Source organism: Erpetoichthys calabaricus, chromosome 3, assembly GCF_900747795.2.
Source record: "Erpetoichthys calabaricus chromosome 3, fErpCal1.3, whole genome shotgun sequence".
In the NCBI taxonomy this organism is placed as follows: domain Eukaryota; kingdom Metazoa; phylum Chordata; class Cladistia; order Polypteriformes; family Polypteridae; genus Erpetoichthys; species Erpetoichthys calabaricus.
In genome coordinates, this window is record NC_041396.2 from 27,217,360 (window position 1) to 27,240,779 (window position 23,420).

The 23,420-nt window shown below is 38.4% G+C and overlaps 1 protein-coding gene across 2 annotated transcripts; it reads right to left on the bottom strand.

Moving 5' to 3' along the window:
- Nucleotides 1-2,861: 2,861 nt before the first annotated feature.
- rplp2 (ribosomal protein, large P2) lies at nucleotides 2,862-9,348 on the bottom strand. Of its 2 annotated transcripts, none has more exons than XM_028796504.2 (5): nucleotides 9,187-9,348; nucleotides 6,509-6,632; nucleotides 5,930-5,978; nucleotides 3,276-3,374; nucleotides 2,862-2,979 (listed from the first exon to the last, which is right to left on the bottom strand). In XM_028796504.2, the coding sequence occupies exons 1-5, from the start codon at nucleotides 9,258-9,260 to the stop codon at nucleotides 2,906-2,908; spliced, it is 420 nt and encodes a 139-aa protein (XP_028652337.2). In that variant the 5' UTR covers nucleotides 9,261-9,348; the 3' UTR covers nucleotides 2,862-2,905. The 2 variants fall into 2 exon arrangements, with proteins under 2 accessions (XP_028652337.2, XP_028652336.2); XM_028796503.2 differs by having other exon boundaries at nucleotides 2,862-2,982.
- Between the last annotated feature and the right edge of the window lie 14,072 nt (nucleotides 9,349-23,420).

Here is a 23,420-nt window from a genome sequence, read left to right on the forward strand (position 1 = left end):
GCAAATCCACCCTAATAATAGGACAAGTGTATGCGCATGTGTGTGTCCATCCAGTTGCTGTCTTTGTTATGGGCCATTTGGCATGCAATTTGTAATGCACTCTGTTGAAATAAAAAGTACATTGCATTTTATTACTAAATGTGGGCCATTTGGCATGCGATTTGTAATGTTTGTGATGCACCAACTGCTTTACATAATCTAATCCAGCAATGTTGCAATACAAATGTTCATGTCGAATACACCAAGGTCTAAGTTGATTAGATTTTAACCTGTCCTAGATGGGTAGCACAGCTAGTTTGTAAATAAAGGGGACGTAGAATGAAGAAACAAATGATTCTTGTAAAGTCAGGAGCCCGTCATTAAAAATAGGTCACCCAGTTTAGTAATTCCTGCCATCTCCCGAACAGAATAGGTGGCCATTGATGTTAAAACCATGGTTATAAAAAATGGCTACAAGTACACCTTTTCAATGCTGCCGACTCTCCACACGATGCCAAATATGATGGGAACAGCAGACAATAGGATCAAGTGAAAGCCTATAGGACTTGCGCTTCAATGGAGCAAGTCACAACCTAAAGTTGGTACTTTATTAACAAAACAAACATTTTGATTGGCCACAATCAATTTTAATATAAAACTTTTAAAATAACTACAAACTATTCAGACAAAAATCCATCTCTGAAAAGTATCCACACCCTTAGCTTTTACTATCATTAAAAAGCAAGCCTTAATATGTTGCCTTTAGACCCTGACTAATTGAAGATCATTCCATACAAACCACTTAATACCTAAAGAGCTTCTTCAAGAAGCAAGAAACAGAGATGCTGTCAGAGTCAGACACAAGTCAGGTAAGTGATAAAACAGGATTTTGAAGGCACAACAATTCAAAGGAGTGCTGTTAAAATTAATTAGCATTAAGTGACACAAACAGTACCCAGAATCTTCAAACGAAGACTCCTGAAAATTCTGCAACACAAAAGAATTTACAGGGAAGCAGTCAAATAAAACATAAGATATGCAGAGTTTCACAATTAAGATGACCAGAGTCAGTCTATTGCTTCTGTACTTCATTCACTACTTTACCATATAGTCTGTACAAAACACCAATCCAGATTAAACCAGGGTTGTGATAGCATTATGTTACAAGGTTGCATAATCAGTGGGGCTTAATAGGTTTAAATTAAAAAAAAAAAAAAAAAAAAAAAGTGTAAAATGGAAGGTGCAAAACATGAAAAAATTAAAAAAAAATTATTTAAGTGATCTAACTACATCAGCTCGTACTTACCAAGACAAAGGCCCTAAAATACAAGGCCAAAGCCATTGTCAAATGGCTTCTTAAAAAGTAGATGGTAAAAATGCCTTAAGTGATCCCTATCAACAAAGAGCATAGCACAAATATTAAACCTGAAAAATATAAAAACTGGTAACACTAAAAACCTATCGCTGTCATTGTTTGCAAAAAAAAAAAAGTGAATACTTTTCAAATCTGGAATTTTCAGTTATGTATTTTTTACTTCTATTGTGTATCTTGCAGCTCTGTATTAAATCAAGTGAGAACTTATTTAGGATACTAAAGAGTATTGTAAATTACCACTATTTTTCATATAGGCCTATTAAAGTTTGGATGAATATTAGTGCTCAGAATTTATGTTGTGCGCACACTACCATTTTCAACTAGCAGTTTGAATGCAGTGGTCTTGCATCCAGTACCACAAGGATAGCTTCTAGCTCCCCACAACCCTGTGTTGGATTAAGCATGGATAGTTTGTTTTTTTTTTTTGGATGCATTTGTATACTTTTCTACTACACGCACAAAAGAAACTTTCCATTACTCAGCACTACTTATGAAAGCTACCTCAAACTGTTAAATAGATTACAAAATATAAACATAAACCCAAATGACAGAATAGAAAATCTCTGAAAAATCAGCTAGGCATGCTAAATGAATTCTTGAGTAAGCCTGAAGACAAGTGTTCCAATTGTTTTACAAAAACAGATCCTGGAGCCTAATGAAAGCTTTTCCCATGGACTGCACAGAAATTTCCAACAGTGCCTTTTTGTCAATGAGTCACTATCAGTCACAGGGTACATCAATTCATTTTGTGAATAACTCAGAATAACTTAACATTTTAACTGGTTAACATAACCAATTAGAGGATTAGGAGCATGGGTTTTAAGTACCAGTTATATAGGAAAAACAAAAATCACTTACTTAATGTCTTGACAGCTCTAAATAACAACTGAATGTTCCTGATAGGACATGACACTATAAAAACACTACTAACCAAAACCTGACAACTTACAGCCATAAAACACTATAAACAGTGCATAGCAAGTAATCTAATTGTAACATCTAATTTCAATTTTTTTCAAATTATCTATATTGGGTTTTTAAATGAAAGCCAGAATGTCGCAGATTACTGTGTGGGTTTTTTTTTTTTTTTGGTAATCTACAAGGAAAACCACACAAAATTGTTTAACCATTAACTTTTTCGATGGGCCATGTGTGTCCCAGTTTACTCTTTAGGTCGTACAAGTTAAGGGTTGTTTTGATCTCAAAGTCTTAACTGGTAAAAGTAATCTGGCTTTAAATTATGGTGCCAGATTATTATTAAAATCGGACTTCTTAGATTTATATATGGATTTTTCAGCCAAAGGAAAACATTTTTAAAATTTCTAGAATTAACATTTCTTATGAGGGACAACACATTGCAAGTGCTTCAGTATAGAGGATTCCGAGATGTTTAAAAACAAAATAAATCGTTTTAAAGATGAGAGGGGCACTGTCTCATCAAAGCTGTAAAAAATTACTGGCAGCTTCATTTTAACATTTGAGGTAAATAAGACTATGACAAAATAAGTGTGTATTAAATGTTTATTTTTCTTTCCTTTTCAACCAACAAAATTAATCGAACAGTCCGAAACCCATATCCTCATCGGACTCTTCAGACTCATCCTTCTTTTCTTCCTTCTTCTCTTCTGCTAAAAAAACAAATAAAATTAAACTCCCATGCTACTGAATGCAACCAAACCTACAATTTGATCATTTTCAACTTTGTCATTGCAACTGTTAAGTCTATTAACTTTGGCTGCCAAAGTTACATTAGTTTATGTAATTGTTTATTCACGTTTAATACATCAGAATATTGCAACAGTCCTAATTTTAACAAGTTAAACTGAGTAATCTGTTAGATCTAAAATATTTTTGCATAACTGCTACATTGCTCTCAGTATTTAACAAAGAAATAATTCCAGTATGTACAAAGAAATCATACCAGCAGGTGCAGCACTTGGAGCAGAAGCACTTCCAGCAGCAGGTGCAGCTCCTGCTGTAACGGCTCCACCAGATGGAACACAGGATAACTTGGAGAGTCCTTGAATAAAATAAAACAGGCATTTAATTTGTATATAGTTTTTCTTAAGGTCCTGAGAGAAGGAGAGGAAAAAAAACGTAATGCATTGAAATTAAACAAAGTCATTTTAAGCCAGACCAAACAATTGTGAAAAATTCTGCTCAAATTCACATAACATATGGGTTAATAAAATTGTGTAATTGTTTACTAACTGTTCCGTCCACTTGCCAAAACTGTTTTTCACTCATTCATCATAAGGTATATCTGAGAAGTGTAAAAATATTGTCTTTTACTTAACATATTACAAGTATGCTTGGGTGGTAAACTAAATGAATGATTGGATTTTTACAATCAAAAATGTTACCGGTGCTTGAATCAAAAAAAAAAAGCTTATGGCAGCAAATGAAATTAAAACATCTATGAAGCTGGCTTGAAAATTACGGTATACAGTACATAAACATTCAGTCCCCACTAATGCACACCCTTGTTTGTTTTTTAAAAATGATTTGTCACAACTTAGGCTTTTGGTCAAATACACAGGGAATTTTCAATTTGTAAAGCAAACACTCTTTTTGAAGTACTTCCACACTCCCTAAAAAACTTAAAATATATTAACTCAGAAAAATGTAAGATGAATCCATCCATTCAGTACTTATGTCACTGGTTAAACCACCTCTGCTATTATAGCAAGTAGTAATTTCAGTGCAGTAAACTACAAATTTTTAGATGCCTCATAAATTCTCCTCTTGAAGGAAAGTTCCTTCCAAGCTTAAGATTTTTACAAAAAGGGCTAAAGTTACCTGACCAGACTGCCAGTCCCTGCTAAGGACTAAGACAATAAAATGCAAAAATATTTTTTGTAGCCTAAATACTTTTTCAAAGCACGTTCTCAAGAACTCTTAGACATCTCTTAAAAACTAACCATCAAATTATCTTAATCCAGTACTGGATGGTGAAAAGCCAATACTTTCTTTCTGGATACTCCTGCAGATACCCATGCTAACATGTATCTAATTTTAATACAGCTATTAAACTATTAGTAATCTTTTCAAAATGTTAAAGGAATATAAATTTCCTAAAGTCAATCATTGCAGAGACAGGGTAAAACATGATCTATACAAAAGGGTAAAACATCTTTATTGACCCTGTATGGGACAGATATCAAACTTGGATTTTAAGTTGAAATGCAGTAGTGCTCATTTTTTTATTTTGCAATTTCAAAGTAACATTGTTTTCATTACATTTCCTTTTAAAATGTATATGCAGTCATCACTTCACACTTCAAGGGGGTTAGGAGCAGAAAATCTTTGTAAATGTGAAAATTCACAAATACTTGCTCAGCCCCCAACTATGGTGGGGAATGTTACAGCAGGATATTCTGTAATTTATTAATTGCTTTCAGTTTTTTTTTTCCTCTCCACTGGTTAACCGGCGCCAGCACACCCCTACACTTACCTTAACAAGCGGATTGCCTTTTAGGTGCTTGGCAAATACAAGTTCTTAGCTGGGGTTGGCCACAAACATAAATGAGAAGGTTAGGTAAGGAGAAAATAAAACTGGCAGGGAAGAAAATCTAGAAGTGCAAGCTCAAGAAAGGCAAGAGACAAGAAGAATTTCTACAAGAATTTCTGGCAGAGGCAAGAGAGAGTGCAGATTGCAAACTAGCTAGGAGGAGATGTTCAGATCAGTTGAATAACTAAAGGGAGCAGTGAAAGCTTCAGTAGATTTCCATGGTTCTTTGTTATCAAAAATATCTCAATATAGAATTCACTTACACTAAAGAGTATTACATAAAATTATTTCTAAATGATTTAATGTGAAAAACAATACTGAAAAGAATTTGTATTTTTTGCCTTAGGCCAGTGAACAGTTTCTGCAATATTTTGATCAGCTCCAAAAATATTCCCATCTATTTGTTCTTGGCCAACTTGTGAGTAAATCGCAAACGTTAAAATTACGAATTTGGAGGATTGACTGTATTATCAATTTTGGGGATTTGTTTACATGGCAGCGGGAATAATTAAAACTGAAAAATTATTTGAAATAACTTGATGGGATTGGTGTATGAAGACATGCAACTTCATACTATGGAAAATGTAACAGAACTGTTACAGGTGAAGAAAACTGTCACCAAGGAACATCACTTAACATCCTCAACCTCAATCCATTTCTGGGCGGATCTGCTTAAGGTAAAATATTCTACGTCAGACCCTCTAAAGAGCCTGTACCACAGTATAATAAAGACTATTAACATGTTTCAAGATACCCAATAAGTTCTAGAGTTTTGCACAAAACAATATTTCAGTTGCTCACGAGGGATGATCTGTGATTCTACAGTGAACACACGTTTTACTCTTGTCAGCTGTGACCTGTACTTTAATATGCATGTAGAGACTGACCATCTACTAAATACTACTACAGTGGCCAGTTTCTGAAATAGTATAATGTCTACTGGCAAACATATCCTTTTTTTTTTTTTTATTTGGGGTGGGGTGCAAAGCCTGATTATTAACTTTACTCGTCAGTGTCTAAATCATCATGAAGCATTTAACTACACATATTATAAACACAATTACCTGAATTGATGACGTCATTAATGCTCTTCCCATTTAGTTCACTGATGACCTAAAAACAATGCATCTCCAATTAATGCAAATTTATAGAAATCAGTTACACAATTCTGAAAATAGCAAATTTTAGAAAATGTATATAAAAATGGATTATCTCAGCCTTAACACTCCTGCTCAGTTTATTAACACAATGAAAAAAAAACTATGTAACAGCCAGTTCCAACTGCTGCAAGAGAAGCCGAGTAGTGGGAACAATGCACTATAAATATAATTATAATAAAAAGCACTAACTTTTCATTCAATATAAAGTCTTTGTTGGCAGTTTCTCCCACTTTGACCAAATCAGAACTGACTGATTTAATTAAAAATTAAGTTTGCTTTTAATTTTTTGAAGCAAGTGAAAAAGATTTTTTTTCTAAGAGTATTCCCAAATTGCTGCTGTCGTAAACAGCACACACAAATATAAAAAAAGGAATGTATAATAAAGACAAAGCCCAAAAATATTTGTTTATAAACATGAAATGTCAGGTTATGCTTGTACACAAAAAAAATAACCAATGAAAATACAAAATTAATGGGCATTACCTTGTTAAGGCGTTCCTCATCAGCCTCAATTCCTACACTTGCAAGGATGCTCTTGATATCCTTGGCAGTGGGGCTGGTTTTACCACCAAGTGTGGCAAGGAGGTAAGCGGCCACGTAACGCATGCTGAAGAAAAAAGGAAAAAGCAACATGTTGTTTTACCCAGCAAAAAGGTAAATATTGCAGATTTAAATCTGCAAGAGCAAGTTGAGCAGGCTCACTTAAATTGAAATACTCTTCCCATCATCCAAAAAAAAAAAAAAATTTTTCAAAAATGCTTCAATGCAAAAGCATAGTAGAACTATATTGTAATTTGGCACTTCTGAATGAGTTCTGTATGTATCATGCAGCAGTATTTATCTAATAAATTATAGCTTCTTTTGAGCAAAATTTCAACAAATCTCTTAAGGTTTTTTTTTTTTACACTTTCTTGTGGGAACACTATACTGGACCAGCCATCTCCACTCAGTCTGTTGTACACTTCATCACCCAATACCCTTTTCTGCCTTGGATACCACCTTCACATAGTCCATCCACTTCCTCTTTGATTGCCATCTTATTTCCCTCCCAACACCTCCATAACCAAGTTGTTAACCTTTCTTCTCATAACATGCCCATACCATTAAAATTTCCTTTCTGTATTTCTTTGAGATTTTCCAAACTGTACTTCTGATTGTTTCATTCTTGATCTTATGAAGTTTTGTTTCTCTAACACTTCCATCTCAACATCCTAATTTCTGCAACATCGAGTTTCCTTTCATGCACCTTTTTAACTGCCCAGGTTTCCGAGCATTACAATACTGGTCTGATTCTAATTTATACAATTTACCCTTCATGCTTGCACTTATTTTTCAGCTACAGAACACTCCCAATACCCTTTTTCAACCCGACTGCATTCTATGGTTTATTTCTACATCCAGCTGTCCACCCACAGTCATGGTTGATCCAAGGTATTTGAACTTTTCCACATTTAAGGCGGGAATTGAGCTGAAATCTTAAACGGGTTTAACTTGTATGTACATTGATACCGTAGGTATAAAAGGTATATTAAAACAATGAACTTGTCACACATTATTTGAATACATTAGTATACCTACTAATTTGTCATACTGTACAAACTGTACCACACATACTACAATAATGATAGATGGGTCAAACATTTAAAAGAAAGTGAGGTTTGTCCGATTCTTGTAATTCAAGTTAAAAATGTTCCAAGGCCAGAGCACTACAATGTGCTCTCTAAGCATAAATGGAATTTCAACGGATTAGCATTTGCCGGCACATCTACACCTTATTGTTCGGGGTATTTAAGCAACATAGCATTTATGTATCCACGCCAAAGCGTCTTGTAAATTTTCTTAGGACTGAAACCATGCGTTAGTCCACGAAGCGCAAAAAAAGTATATTGCAATACGGAATACTGCGCTACGACACTATCTTCTACGGTTATATCTTTACCAACAGGCTTAAAAAAAAACAAAACACGCACAACTCCAGCTGACACTGTCTTTGCAACGTATAAAAACATTCCGCCAGTGACGAAGATCTATACAAGGAAACGTGACCAACATCAAATACACGCTTGCTGCGCGTTTACAGTGTCACAACAATGATATATTTGGACAGTGCGAGAAATTACAAGCTTTTGGAGAAAAATGTAAAAACAACAGAGAACACGCAGACAAAAAACAAAACAAAAAGTGCGGCCAAAAATGGCAACGGGTTCCCGGTACAGTGAGTAGGTAGCCAATGACTGTTTACACCTTCCAGGCAACCTTTAACGAGGCACAATATTACAGTTTTGCTTAACTTACAGGACTGCTATTTAACGTTTGCTACACATCCAATTCAAACAAAGGGAAATGCATAATATTCAGAAAACCTCATGAACTTGTTAATCTCCCCACCAACACTTGACAGAACAAAAAGAATGTTGTACCGTGTTAGCCGTTATGAATGTAGTGAGAAGTCAAGTAAAATGACACATTTTATTGGCTAAATTAAAAAAAAATGCAATATGCAATCTTTCGAGGCAGCTCAGGCCCCTTCTTCAGGCAAGTTAGCTGTTATGAATGTAGTGAGAAGTCAAGTAAAATGACACATTTTATTGGCTAAATTTAAAAAAAAATGCAATATGCAATCTTTCGAGGCAGCTCAGGCCCCCTTCTTCAGGCAAGATGTAATGTAAAAAAGTGTACCGAAAGACGAGTTACCCGCTTTTATCATTTTTATGACCTTTATATAGCGCCTTCCAGTACATCTTATAATGCAAAGTACAAATCGTGGAAAGTACAACACCCTAGTACTACAGTACAATTTTTGTAAGGGTTACTCAAGGTACCTTCGTTCTCGCAAGCAGTTACAAGCAATACACATAACTTAGTATGATGCCAGTTCTGTCAATCACCACTTGTAAAACAATTTTCATTAATTAACAACTCCAATTTATTTTAAAAAGGAAAAAACAAAAGTAAAAACGTTATGTAATAAGTAGGTATTTCAAAAGGCTCACCACGTGCCCACTTATACTAGGCCGACATTCGCTTTATTTGCACATAAAATGATAAAACAACGAAAATATGTGTTACATACAGTATATGCATCAACAAACATCATTTTAAATAAAAGAATATTAATTTATAAAAAAAAGAAGAACGTCACTTCTAAAAGTTTAACCTACTTTAAGTCTGTACAAGACACGAAACGTCGGATCCGCTCGACTATCAGGCAGAAAGGGGGGGAGAGACAGAACATCCGGCAACGTAACAGATTCGGTCGGGTCAAAGGTCAATGAGAAAATATTACTTATTATTTTTATTTTACTATGCGAATAGATCGTGCAGTAAGTTTAGAGTCATACTTAATAAGACAATCAGATTTATTTAAATATAGAAGAAAATGAAAAAATAAAAGACACGTGCCCTACGAACATGCGTGTTGTATTTGGATTATCACGCGAGAATTGGAAAACGGTTTTGAATCGATCGTGTATCCTATCACGGCGAAGGCCGAGTTTATGTTTGTGCATGTTTGAAATGACAAAACTAAAATTTGAGAAACGTTTAGGATCGATTTACACATGAATACTAAAGCATTGTTTTGGCCAGTTAGCTCCTGTATTTTCAGAGATGTTTCTCTGTCCCTGCCTGTTTCAAATAATTCTCAATAATCCATGTGCCTAAGAAGCAAAAGGTTTTCATTCTACAGTAAATGATTACAGGTTTGTAACACAGAGGAGGAGGAGGTTGGGAGCATGTGCTGATTACAGCACGGTGCTGCACCCACCACACGACAAACAACTCAGATTGGGACTCGAGTGCAGACATGCAGTGGGTGACACTTCAGCACCACACTGCAACAGTTAAAGAGTTTTTTTTTTTGCTGTGGCTGGAGTGCCAATCCTGCAACCAGCCCCCAAATATTCCCTTGCAAGATGGAGGACTTATTTGCAGGGCTGGATGCAGGTTAATGTTATACCCAGGATGAAGCAACTGCAGGTTAATAGCCTTGCTCAAAGGCCCAACAGAGTAGACTCACTTCCAGATTTGAACCGGAAACCTTACGATTGCCAGCACAGATCTCTGTAATAATTAAGTAAATCAATGTCTGATTCTGATTCTTCAGCATCTCAAGTCTGTTACAGTCTCTGCTTCGCCCACTACTGTTCGGTTACTGTGCAAACAGGTCAGCTGAGGATGTATTAAACATGACTGTCCACTACATCTTGCAGTATTTAGACATCTCAGCTACTTATGCCAGGAACTTATTTATGGATATCAGTTCTGCATTTAACACAATCATACCATAACTTCCCCACAGCAATCTTCTCAGCATGAATGTGGACTATGTCACATGTCTCTTGTGGTAGATGGACTGGTGTCCAGGCCAGGATTGACCCCATTCCCTTGCCTGACCGAGAGATCCATATAATGGATCTTCAGGAAGAAAGGTGTGACATCCCCCCACTGGGCCAGGAGATGGGCATGGAGAAGCACTGCTGCTTCCCAGGAGCAATGGATGGGAATCAGTCACCCAGTGAAGAGGCCAGCATTATGGATGACGACTTAGATAAAAAAAGTATTCCAACATGGATGACTAGCAGTTCCTGTCCTGTTTGAAAGGTCAGAAAAAATGCTGGACATGTGCTAGCAATGTGCCTCCAATGTGCAGGTTGTCTCCTCTTACACTGGATGGCAGCATCCAGGGTAGTTCACCTTACTCTGAAGTGCTTTCCGAAGACAATGGTTTGGGCTCTGGATGTTTAAAAGGGAGCCATCCACTTTGCCTGGGGAGTTGGAATTGGGTGAAAGAGGACAATGCTGGCCTAGGAGGAGTGGAGGAAGAGACATAATAAAACGTACATAATTTATATTTAGTTGAGTATAGAAATCACATCAAGACAGACAGCCAACATGCTGCTTCCCCCCTACTGGCCATTCCACTGCTGAGTCAATACTGGGCCAGCCAATCAGATGAAAGGACCCTTCTACCAGATGAGTTTGGTGCTCCTTTATCATAGATGACTTTTCTATAGGTAGACAAACAACTTGGCAGAATGGCACATGTGAGTACTGAGAAGAGAAATAGAGTAAGTGAGTGTTACAGTACTAATAAACTTGGCAAAAAATATTTGTCCATGAATTAGATAGATAGATAGATAGATAGATAGATAGATAGATAGATAGATAGATAGATAGATAGATAGATAGATAGATAGATAGATAGATAGACAGACTGCGGTGGGTTGGCACCCTGCCCGGGATTGGTTCCCTGCCTTGTGCCCTGTGTTGGCTGGGATTGGCTCCAGCAGACCCCCGTGACCCTGTGTTCGGATTCAGCGGGTTGGAAAATGGATGGATGGATAGATAGATAGATAGATAGATAGATAGATAGATAGATAGATAGATAGATAGATAGATAGATAGATAGATAGATACTTTATTAATCCCAAGGGGAAACTCACATACTCGGGCAGCACCTTACTGATACATAAAACAATATTAAATTAAAGATTGATAATAATGCAGGTAAAAACAGACAATAACTTTATATAATGTTAACGTTTACAAACCCGGGTGACATTGAAGAGTCGCATAGTTTGGGGGAGGAGCGATCTTCTCATTCTGTCAGTGGAGCAGGACGGTGACAGCAGTCTGTCACTGAAGCTGCTCTTCTGTCTAGAGATGATACTGTTTAGTGGATGCAGTGGATTTTCCATAATTGATAGGAGCCTGCTGAGCGCCCGTCGCTCTGCCACAGATGTCAAACTGTCTAGCTCCATGCCAACAATAGAGCCTGCCTTCCTCACCAGTTTGTCCAGGCGTGATATTCCAAAATATCAAACAAGACACCACACCCCTTCCACATGGGGATATAATTTATTTTCATAATATAACATAACTTAAGGTGAAAGAACAAATGAAAGAATTCCAGTTTAGTTACATGGACCTTAACAGCAGGAGATCACACATCAAAGGTTTTTCTTTCTCCATAAAGTGCATATCATGGGTCAAATGTTCAGGGAGCCATTAGAATACATACTTCAGGAAGAATCAGCACAGATTTTTCCAGAAGTATGCATTTAACAACATTTTAGCAGAAATTACACGAGTTCTACATGTTTTGAGCATAAGAGTGGATAATAGACATATGGAGTACACAACACGATTTTTTTTTCTTTTTTCATAGACTTTTTCTCACCATTTGCTGTAATACAGCAGTGGTCATCATTGTCTTATAGTTTAGCATAAACTTTATTATCTCAATTCAGTATGAAAACATTCTCGGTCATCACTACAAAGTACATGATGTAAGTAACATAAAAAAAAATAACAGTTTTGGGTGGAATATTCCTTTGAGCTCATGGCGTTCATCTAACCATGAATTAAATACATTCCTTAAAGAAATGGGACTCTCAAACATATCCTTGTCTGCTTCTCAGCTTCTCTTAAATAGACAACAAAGCTTCAGTCCTCCCATTTACACTTTGTTATTTATATCAATCAAGAGAGAGGAAAATGAATGGAATCCTGTTATCCTCCTTGCACTTAGTAGTACATGTGATTTCTCAGCTTTGATAGTCAAAGATAATGTGCTGCCACCTGTTGGTCAAGAGCTATTTTTGCCATCTGTCAAGAAAAGCCAAGCAAAATGACACCTTTTATTGGCTAACTAAAAAGATTATATGCATTAATTATTAATCAAGATTACATCTCGCTTGAAGAAGGGGCCTGAGTTACCTTGAAAGCTTGCATATTGTAATCTTTTTAGTTAGCCAATAAAAGGTGTCATTTTGCTTGGCTTTTCTCTACATTCATAATGGCTAACACGGTACAACACCTTAGTACTACGGATATACATGCCATCTGTCAGACATTTTAATCCCCTAATCTCTCTCTGTTTCTCTGGTGACCTCTCATTATATGTTATTAGGCACCTTTTTTATTGACTGGCTGTATCATCACATGGTAGTCTTTCAAAGAACCTCTTCTTTTGCTAGGGTGTGTTCTTCATTTTGTAGACACTTGTTTAGTACACGTACCTACCAAATTAGTGTCTTACCATTCCCTGCTACCCATTGACTATTGGACAAATCTCCACACCACTTACACTAAGAGAGAATACTATACAATGATTTAGATTTTTTTGTTTGCTTGCTTAGGGAGACCCCGTGACCCTGTAGTTAGGATATAGAGGGTTGGATAATGAATGGATGGATGGATGGATGGATGTTTAGGGATATGATGCAAGAAATCCATCCATCTTCCAAACTTGATCAGTAAGCATAAGGCACAAAGCAGGAAGAATCCTTGGACAGGGCACCAGCCCATCGCAGGGTGAACACACACTCACATATGTCAGGGCCAATTCATCATCTCTAATCCACCTAACCTACATGTCTTTTGACTGTGGGAGGAAATCAAATCACATGGAGGAAACTCACGCAGACACAAGGTGAACATGTAAACTCTACACAGGGAGGACCCAGAAGCATAAACCCTGTCCTCCTATTTGCAAGGCAGCAGTATTATCACTGCAGCACCGTGCCACCCTAGTGTAAGAGATGTGGAAGTTAATATAAGAATATGCACAATTTAACCAGCTTTAAATAAATAAGCCTTGTCAGTAATTATACATTTTCCCCATATCTGTTAGTTTGAAATTTGATTGGGTATCCCATCCAGGGTTAACCACTGATTGCACCAAATTTTGGGAGACAGATTTCAACTCAGTGTGATCCTGTAATGGAAGATGCAGGAAATTAATCATTGGAAGCATTTACAGTGCAGTAAAAATGTTAGATTTGAACACACAATAGGAGTTATCTGAAAACAGGAAATACACATAACAAGAATAATTCAGGAGTTGTAGACAATATTCTGAAGCCATTAAGGAGGCTAACAGAATATTAGGTTATATATCGCCCTGATGTGTAGGGCACAAGTCCAAGGAGGTTCTGCTCAAGCTTTATAACACACTGGTGTGACCTCATCTGGAGTACTGTGTGCAGTTTGGGTCTCCAGACTACAAAAAGGACATAGCAGCACTGGAAAAGGTCCAGAGAAGAGTCTACGGAGGATGAGTTATGAGGAAAGATTAAACTAATATTTTCATTCAAAAGATAAAAATTATGAAAGCAATCAGTACAGTGGATAAGCACAGAAAGCCATAGACACATGTAAAAAGTTACCAAGTAGTGTGGTAGACAGTAGGACTTTCAAAACTCAACTTGACGTTATTTTGGAAGGTTTAAATGGATAGGAATGGAGAGCTTTGTTGGGCTCAATGGCCTGCTCGTTGTCCTAATTATTCTAATATTCAATACAGTGTTGCATTGTTTGTTGGGGCTGCTACTTCACCTCTTTATTCAAAGATTCCATTATACTGAATTGGTAGGTGAAGTATCTTAACAAGGATTCCGGAGAACTCTTTACTTTTAGTCAAACTTTTGGCTTTACTCTTGAGTTAGAATAGTTTGAAATCTGACAGGAACATAAAGCACATATTATCAAGCTTTTGTCATTTTTAGATTGTATGTTGGACTTTGTGGCCCGTTCTCATTAAATCGTATTTAATGTTATTTGTTAAAGAAATCAGATCAGTTAGTTTTAAGCAAAGCATTTCAACATTTATTGGATTGCACACAAAATGGGTAAAAATAAAACACACATATTATAACAGTTCTGAACAAAGTAGCATAAGGGCTGTCTGAGAAAAGCAGTGACTCTACAGGCTGGTTGGAAGCATCTTGGTAAGTGAGGAGGAGCACATGATGGAGCATTCAGGTTTAGGTTTCACTTTCTGTTTATCTGATGTCCCACATTTCTCACAGCTTCAGGCTAGTAGAAACTAAAGTTCTCACCATCACTAGCCAATGCCAATCCTTTTAAAAATTAAGTTACTGGAAGTCAAGATGCTGGAGTTGAAATAATTAGGCCTGTGAAGAAGTCAAGAACTGAAATATGTATTGTTCACAGCTCATTTTATGTATTTACCTTGTTTTTCACATTGTGTGGTTGGCACTATCTGCCACTTCTATGCTAGTTTTGTGGTAGGCTTATGAATGAGCCAGATTTCATCCCAGTGGGATAGCCAATGTGGAAGGATACTAATCTCATAATATATATATTATGATTGCTAGGGGTCGCTGTTGCCCCGTTGAACCTATCAGACACGTGTAAAACACAGAAGAATAATCTTTAATCATTTCTTCTATAAAGCGCACAAAGCACGACACCTTCCACAATTCTTCAATAAATAATTACAATAATCAATAACAACAACAATCCAATCTTCCAACTCCCAGCAGCTCCGTCTCACTCCCACCCAACTCCGGCTCCATCTGCTGGGGTTTCCCAGAGTCCTTTTAAAGTCTCTGACCCGGAAGTATTTCTTCTCCGGGTCACCAACCAATCTTCTTTTATTAATTGTTCCAGAAGTACTGCGGGTTTCTGTCCTTGTGACCCCGAAGCACTTCCGGGTTGACGTCCTTGTAATATCCCCCTGGTTCTTGGTGAGCTCCCCCTGGCGGCACCCATGGCACCCAACAGGGCTGAGGATATGAACTCCATGTCCCATGCTGCCCTGTGGGAATCTGAGGAGCCATTTCTATCCAGGGGAGCTGCCATCTAGTGTTCTGGGGGATGTAGTGCCCTGCAAAGTCTGCCTCTTTCAGTTGAGGGACGTCCTGGCCAGCCTGGAATGCTATATATATATATATATATACACATACACACACATGTTTTTTAATCCATTTATCCAGTCCTTACCAATTTGTATATCATTTTAGAAAAAGTGCTGCATTGACCACCAGTCCAGAGCACATTCACTCACACAAGATCGATTTACAGTTACCAGTCAGCAAAACATGCACATCTTTACAGTGTGGGAGAAAACCCATGCAAACATGAGATGAAATTGCAAAGTCCTCATAGGTTGTGCCCAGGCCCAAGATCTCAAATTGGGACTCTGGAGCTCTAAGGCAGCAGCACTAACTACTGTGCCATACATAAAATGAAGAAAACGTTGGAAATAGAAAATTGCACGACTTATATACAAGATGTTATAAATCATGGACACATGATCTCCAATATTTCTCACCTTTGTAAAGCTGTGTGTATTTGTGTTTCTATTAATAATGAGCTTTTTTCCATAAGGCTGGATTACTCCTAATCTGCAGCAAAATAATGATAGTAGGGGCTTTCCTCCAGTCTACAAATATAGCTTTATTCCAACATAATCAATGTTCTTGGATGCAGTATTTTGCCAGTAGTAATGACAGCATCTGTGGTATTCCTGAGATGTGCAAATGAGAATATTTACTCTCAAGACAGAGAACAAGAGCTCATTCTAATGGCTGTGTCTCCCTGTGTTTATCGTTGAGTTGCCAGCTGTTGTTCTCAGAATTCCATCAAATCCTCATCCTCTTCCTCAATGAAAAGATAATGGAAAGTGGTCATTAGGGAAAAGTATACCTCTTGCCACCTTATGAGGTACCAGACCTTGTAAACAATTTCTAAGGTAACCACAAGTAAGAAAAGTGCCAGGAAAAAAAGAAAAAGGCGATCCAAGTGGTAGAGGAACCGTTCTTTTGCAGTGCGTTGCTCCCAGGGCAGGGAGGCCCTTATTTCGCTGTAGCGGGTAAAATGCAGAAAGGCTCCCTCTTCACCATCACCTTCTCCTTCCCAAATATTTTCCCCCTCCTCATCAGCTCTGCCTTCAGCCATCTAGTAAACCACTGTTCTGCTGCTTTTACCTTCCCTTGACTTCAAGTAGTCTTCAGGAGACTTGAAGATACTGAAAAACCTGCCAAGGTTTGGATCCGTTTCATAGATTGCCTATCAGCTTGACTTGTGTTTTTTCAGTTCATCTTCTTCGTGTTTAGTTATTTTTACAACTTATTTTCATGTTATTGTGTGCTATATTTATTATTCCCAATCAGCAAAGGGCAATTCACATGGTCAAGCAAGACCACACAGTGCTTCCAGATTAATGCTGCTGATGAATGGTGAAATTGCAGAGAAGTCAATGGGAGAATACAGCAGCTCGTCTCTTGGTTTCTCTGTGCCCTATCCTGTCTGATAAGGTGACAGAGCTACTAATCCTTTCAAAGCAACGCATGCAAATTGAATCTTTGGTCCTCCTGACATCCGCTTATGGACTGCTCATCTTGTCACGTTGCTAACATTGATTTAAATCTAATTAGCAAATCCAGTATAAAGCTGTTAGGTGTATATTTAGACACATACAACAGTAATGGCTGATTGATGAGTTGTCTATTGTTTCAATCGTGATATCATTGGTATTTTATTTCTTGTCTCATTGCCCTCAGTTAAAGGTTTTATAATAACATTACATTCTCAGATAAGTGTCATGAATAAGGGGTTTCTGTGACAAGTGGTCCATGGCATTGGGCAGGTTTTAAATAATTAATCATATTCCAGAAAAAGTGTGGGCTCCGATCGGTGTATGTGTGTGCAAGTGTGGTTTACTCCGGGGTTGATTGGGGTGCATGGCTTCGGACATACATGTGCTAAAGCGAGAGTCAGTCAGGAGGTGGCGGCGTATCACACCCGCGCCAATCAAATGAGTTTTGATGTAAATTGATGTAAACTGCTTTTAAACGTTCTGTGTTAGTTTTTAACCTGTCTTGTCCCTATTTGTTTGTTTTATTTCTTTCTTTCTGTTATTGGATGCAAATGAGAAAGCAAATTTAATGTTTCTTTATGTAAATGTGACTAAAAAAAAATTTAATGTGGGACGTGGCATCCTTCACATGTTCTACAACTCTGTGATGGCCAGTGCAATATTCTACACTGTGGTGTGCTGGGCTGGTAACATCACTTCAAGAGCTTATTAAAAGGACAAGCTCAATTATGGGACACACTCTACACCGGTGGTGTGCAACTGTTTTTTTATGAGGGGGGCCTCATGAGAAAACTAGGGCCGAACACATTCTGTCAACTGTTACATTACTGTAACCATGTTATGTTTCCCTTTTTCACCTTAATAACATTAATATATATCACATATTCAGAGATTTTGTTTGATTTATTGAACCATGGAACATACACACACTGTAGCATGCTTTTTAACACAATCTACAATTCCAGTCTGTGTAGAAAATACATTTCACTGCATTAATCACTGATAAAGTATTTTATTGTCTACGTACCTTTGACAATTTAATTGGAAGAATTAAGTCACTGATGAGCTACAACTAGTGCACTGAAGTCAGGTGTAGTTCCTGATGTTGCTATTTGCAGTACAGCAGACATCACTGAGAGCAGATCTGTACCTGGATTTGTTGAATTTCTTTACAGAGAATGTCTGTTTACATGTGTATGTTGATCCAAAGAGGACATGCATTCTCTGTTAGTCTTCTCAAGTATGGGAAATTCTCATTTTTGAGAGAATTTTAGAATGTTAGCAATGACGTTGAATTGAAGTGTTCTGCCAGCAATGCATCAGACTGCCAGTCTATAAGTTCAAGTTGTACCTTACTGGGGGCACTGTTCACGTCACATGTAAAAGGAGAGGAAATGGTGAACATTTCAATTTCTACTACATTGACATCTTCAAATCACCTGGCTGTACATCCATTAAGCTGATCAGCAGATAGATTTCTCCCACTCAGTGTGGGAAGGTGTGTCAATGTGTTCCTCTCTACTTGTTGAGAGAGAAGCGGCAACTTCATCATGAAGACCTTGACTTGGCACTGCATATCATGTGCAAAAAGACCTTTTACTTGCAAATTTGTATTCAGTTCATTCAGAAGTGCAGTCACATCCCGGCCTATTTCCGGCCTATTTCCCACTTACCTTTCCTGTCAAAAGTTCTTGAGCGAGTTGTAGCTTCCCAACTCACCAATTACCTAACCTCTAATAATTTGATGGAACCCTTTCAGTCTGGTTTCAGGGCGCGGCACAGCTGTGAAACTGCTCTGCTACGGGTAACCAATGATTTGCTTATGGCAGCAGACTCTGGACAAACCAGCATATTAATTCTGTTAGACCTCAGTGCAGCATTTGACTGTCAGACATGACATCCTACTGTCCAGAATGGAGAACATGCTGAGTATCTCTGGCACTGCCCTCCAGTGGTTCAAGTCCTGTCTGACTGATAGGCAAGAGTTTGTTAGTCTTGGCAAGAGCACATCCAGCTCAGCGCCAGTCACACAAGGAGTCCCTCAAGGCTCTGTCCTCGGTCCTCTGCTCTTCTGTATTTACATGCTTCCCCTTGGCCATATTATCCGTAGCTATGGACTGGGTTATCATTTTTATGCAGATGAAACTCAACTCTATTTCAATGTTAAAAGTGGAACTTCATCAGAGCTTTCTCAGCTCACAACCTGCCTTAGTGAAATTAAAACCTGGAGGGAGCAGAACTCTTTAAAGTTAAATTGCAATAAAACTGAACTCCTGCAAATTGGGACTAAAATGCAACTTGATAAAATGAGCTTCTTCCCAGTCTATCTTGGTGGTGATCTCATCAGACCTGCCTCTACTGTAAAAAATCTTGGTGTCATTTTTGATTCCTCCCTCTCTTATTCCACCCACATAAATCACATTAAGAAACGTTCTTACTTTCACCTCCGTAACATATCCCGTGTTCGCTCCTTCCTCTCCTTTTCTAACGCTGAGAAACTTGTCCATGCTTTTATCACATCCCGCATCGATTATTGTAATTCCCTACTGGCAGGTGCCCCTTCTTATCTTATATCACAGCTCCAGCTTATTCAAAACTCAGCTGCAAGAGTCCTTACTCAAACCAGCAGCAGCGAGCACATCACACCCAACCTGCTCCGTCTTCACTGGCTCCCTGTGTCTTACAGAATCAAATATAAAATCCTACTAATAACTTACAAAGCCTTAAATAACCTCGCACCAAACTACATCAGTGACATTCTCCATCACTATGTGCCTGCCCGCCCACTAAGGTCCTCTGATTCTGGTAATCTTGTTGTGCCCCTCACTAATCTACACTCCATGGGTGACAGGGCCTTCAGCTGTATAGCGCCCAGACTCTGGAATGACCTACCGAAATTAATCAGGTCAGCTGACTCCATGAATTCTTTTAAATAACAACTCAAAACTCATCTGTTCAGGAAGGTTTTTAGCTCTATTTGACTTTATTACACTTCTCTCAGTTTACTTCTCTGTCAAGATGCTCATGTAACCTGTGTGTGTGTGCGAGACCATCAGTTATGTTGTCTGTTTCTTTTTTTTTCAGAATTCACTGTCTTAATCTTCTTTATTTATTTATCTGGTTTGTACAATGCTATATACTGTATACGCTGCCATTCTTTATTATATTCTGTAAGTGCCTTGAGCATGGAAAAGGCGCTATATAAATAAAATGTATTATTATTATTATTATTATTAAAGTCTTTCGTTATTCCTTTCACAAAAATCAGCAGCTGCATTGTGTCATGAACATCACAGCCCTCATCCAAGGCTAAGGAGAAGTCGACATTTTCCACTTCGTGTTTCAGCTGTGGTACCAAATTCTCTGCAGTTTCCTCAATCCATCTTGTAACTGTTCGCCATGAGAGGAACAGTCAATGTACAAATGCATCGTTCTTCTCTAGGCAAAGGATTGCCACCAACTCCAATAAGCACTCTTTAACAAATTCTCCATCAGAAAACGGTTTAGGGCGGCACGTTGGCGCAGTGGGTAGCGCTGCTGCCTCGCAGTTTGGAGACCTGGGTTCACTTCCCGGGTCCTCCCTGCGTGGAGTTTGCGTGTTCTCCCCGTGTCTGCGTGGGTTTCCACCGGGCGCTCTGGTTTCCTCCCACAGTCCAAAGACATGCAGGTTAGGTGGATTGGCGATTCTAAATTGGCCCTAGTGTGTGCTTGGTGTGTGGGTGTGTTTTTGTGTGTCCTGCGGTGGGTTGGCACCTTGCCCGGGATTGGTTCCTGCCTTGTGCCCTGTGTTGGCTGGGATTGGCTCCAGCAGACCCCCATGACCCTGTGTTCGGATTCAGCGGGTTGGAAAACGGTTTATTTCTTTTGGCAATTTTGTGGCCTAATATACTGTATAGCTGGTTTTTACTGTTCCTTCCTTTGCTATATGAAGCTTTGTAAAAAGACTTTGCTATTTTTGCTGTTTAGCTAACAATTCCTCTGCAGTCCACACATTGTCCTCTTTAGATAAATGTAGGTATTTTTCTGCATAATTGGTCTCGAAATGACGGCTCAAGTTGTAGTCTTTAAATGCAGTGATGTGCTCTGTTTATGCCAAACAGATTGCTTTACCACTAACCTCCGTGAAAAGTACTTAGGAGTCTATGAGTCCAAGATTTGTTGAATGATTTGTTTTCTGCATCAACTTTAATTTTTTCCGCATTTTTTTTTGTTGTGTCATGGCACAAAATGCAGACGGGACGTAAATTAATAACAAGTGTTGTCTTCCTTTATTCAATATAACATGAACAGCCTCTTCATCACCCGTTTCTCTGATGCAGTCTCAATCAATTTTGATCTGCATCTGTACGGTCACCTCCAGTTGTGATGCAGACTGACACACCCAGGCAAGTACTTGCCATCCACACCTTCCACGAGCCAGACAGAACCAGACCACAGGCCGCACATTGCCCAGGTCTGTTCTAGACCTACTGGAGGTTGTAGTAAAGGAAAGAATTAAAAGAAAACTGAGTGCCATGGTAAACAATGCTGCACATCCTCTCTCTGAAACACCAACACTGAGGACTTTTAGCCAACAAATTATTCAGCAGAAGTGTGTCGAGAAATGCTATGGAGGCATCTTTATACCAACAGAAATAAGGCTGCATAATACCTTTCTGAGACTATGACAGGTCAGGTCAGGTTGGGGAGCATGTACTGGTACAGCTCGTTGCCGCACCCACCACACAACGAAACAGCTTGGGTCCAGTCCCACCCTCTGGAAATTACTCTCAAAGTGTTACATGGGCATTGACTTGGCCTGGTCCAGCCACTCGGGTCCTCAACAATGAGGATCCTGCAAGCCAGATCACCCTCAAGGAATCACGCCACACAGCTGTAGTGCCGTAACTGACACTCCCTCACAATGCAGGTAATTTGCCTCATTTAGGGCTCTATGAGCAACCGCTCATTCATCACAAAGTCAAACCAGTGTTACTTAAGGATTCTCCGAAGAGACACAGTACCAAAGGAGTCTTTGTCTCAGGTCACTGGATAGCGTCCATGTCTCGCAACCATATAACAATACGGGAAGCACCAGGACTCTGAAGACTTGGACCTTTGTCCTTTTGTAAAGATATCTGGAGTGCCACACACCCCTTTCCAGTGACCTCATGACCCCCCCATGATCTCCCAATCCATCTACTGACTTCATAGGAAGAGTCACCAGAGACATGAATGTCACTGCCGAGGTAAGAAAACCTCTTGACAAGGTCGACACTCTCTCTGCAAACAGACACACAGCTGATGGCTGTGCCTAAGAGGTCATTAAAGTGACAGCCAAGTCAGAAATTATTCTTTAAATTTTCTTCCTTTTTCAATCAGGTGTGTGTTCAGACCATAGTATGTGTATTTATTTATTTTTCTATCTACAGTAATCCCTTGCTATATCGCGCTTCGACTTTCGCGGCTTCACTCTATCGCAGATTTTATATGTAAGCATATCTAAATATATAACGCGGGTTTCTGTGGACAATTGGTATTTTTACTTCTGGTACATGCTTCCTCAGTTGGTCTGCCCAGTTGATTTCATACAAGGGACGCTATTGGCGGATGGCTGAGAAGCTACCCAATCAGAGCACACAGTTAAGCTCTGGAACATAACCCCCACGATAGGTGAGGGATGACTATCTGTTTAAGTATTTATTTATTTAAAGAGCTTCCGTAAAAAGCCAAATTTTCCCCAGGGGACAAATACAGTTCTATCTATCTATCTATCTATCTATCTATCTATCTATCTATCTATCTATCTATCTATCTATCTATCTATCTATCTATCTATCTATCTATCTATCTATCTATCTATCTATCTATCTATCTATCTATCTATCTATCTATCGACCTTTATTCCCTTTTTGCTTTTTATTCTGCCTATGTAATTATGTTTTCCTGAACTTTGGTGATTTTTTTCCTTTATTAAATTTTCACTAAACTTTTTTAAAACAAACTTTATTGGATTGAGAATTTTCTTTTGTTACGTGTTTGACTCATTCTGGATCCTACCTTGCCAACTCAACAGCTAATTGACTCTGGGAACCTAGAAAGGACACAGCTACACTGTTAGGTTACTGCTGTGTTTCCCAAACTCGGTCCTGTGGCCCCCCTTTGACTGCAGGTTTTCGTTCCAACCAGATTCCTAATCAGTGACATCACCTGATAACACTGATCTCATTTAATTAGCTGGTATTATTTTTCTGTTATTCTACATTCAGAAAAGCACAGCAGCATGAT

What these genes read in the sequence shown, in the direction of transcription:
- rplp2 (XM_028796503.2), bottom strand. Translation starts at nt 9,260, where the DNA reads ATGTTCTGTCTCTCCCCCCCTTTCTGCCTGATAGTCGAGCGGATCCGA. An exon ending in ATGAGGAACGCCTTAACAAG is followed by an intron (nt 5,979 to 6,508) that starts GTAATGCCCATT and finishes CATTGTTTTTAG; the next exon opens with GTCATCAGTGAACTAAATGG. An exon ending in TCCAAGTGCTGCACCTGCTG is followed by an intron (nt 2,983 to 3,275) that starts GTATGATTTCTT and finishes TTGTTTTTTTAG; the next exon opens with CAGAAGAGAAGAAGGAAGAA.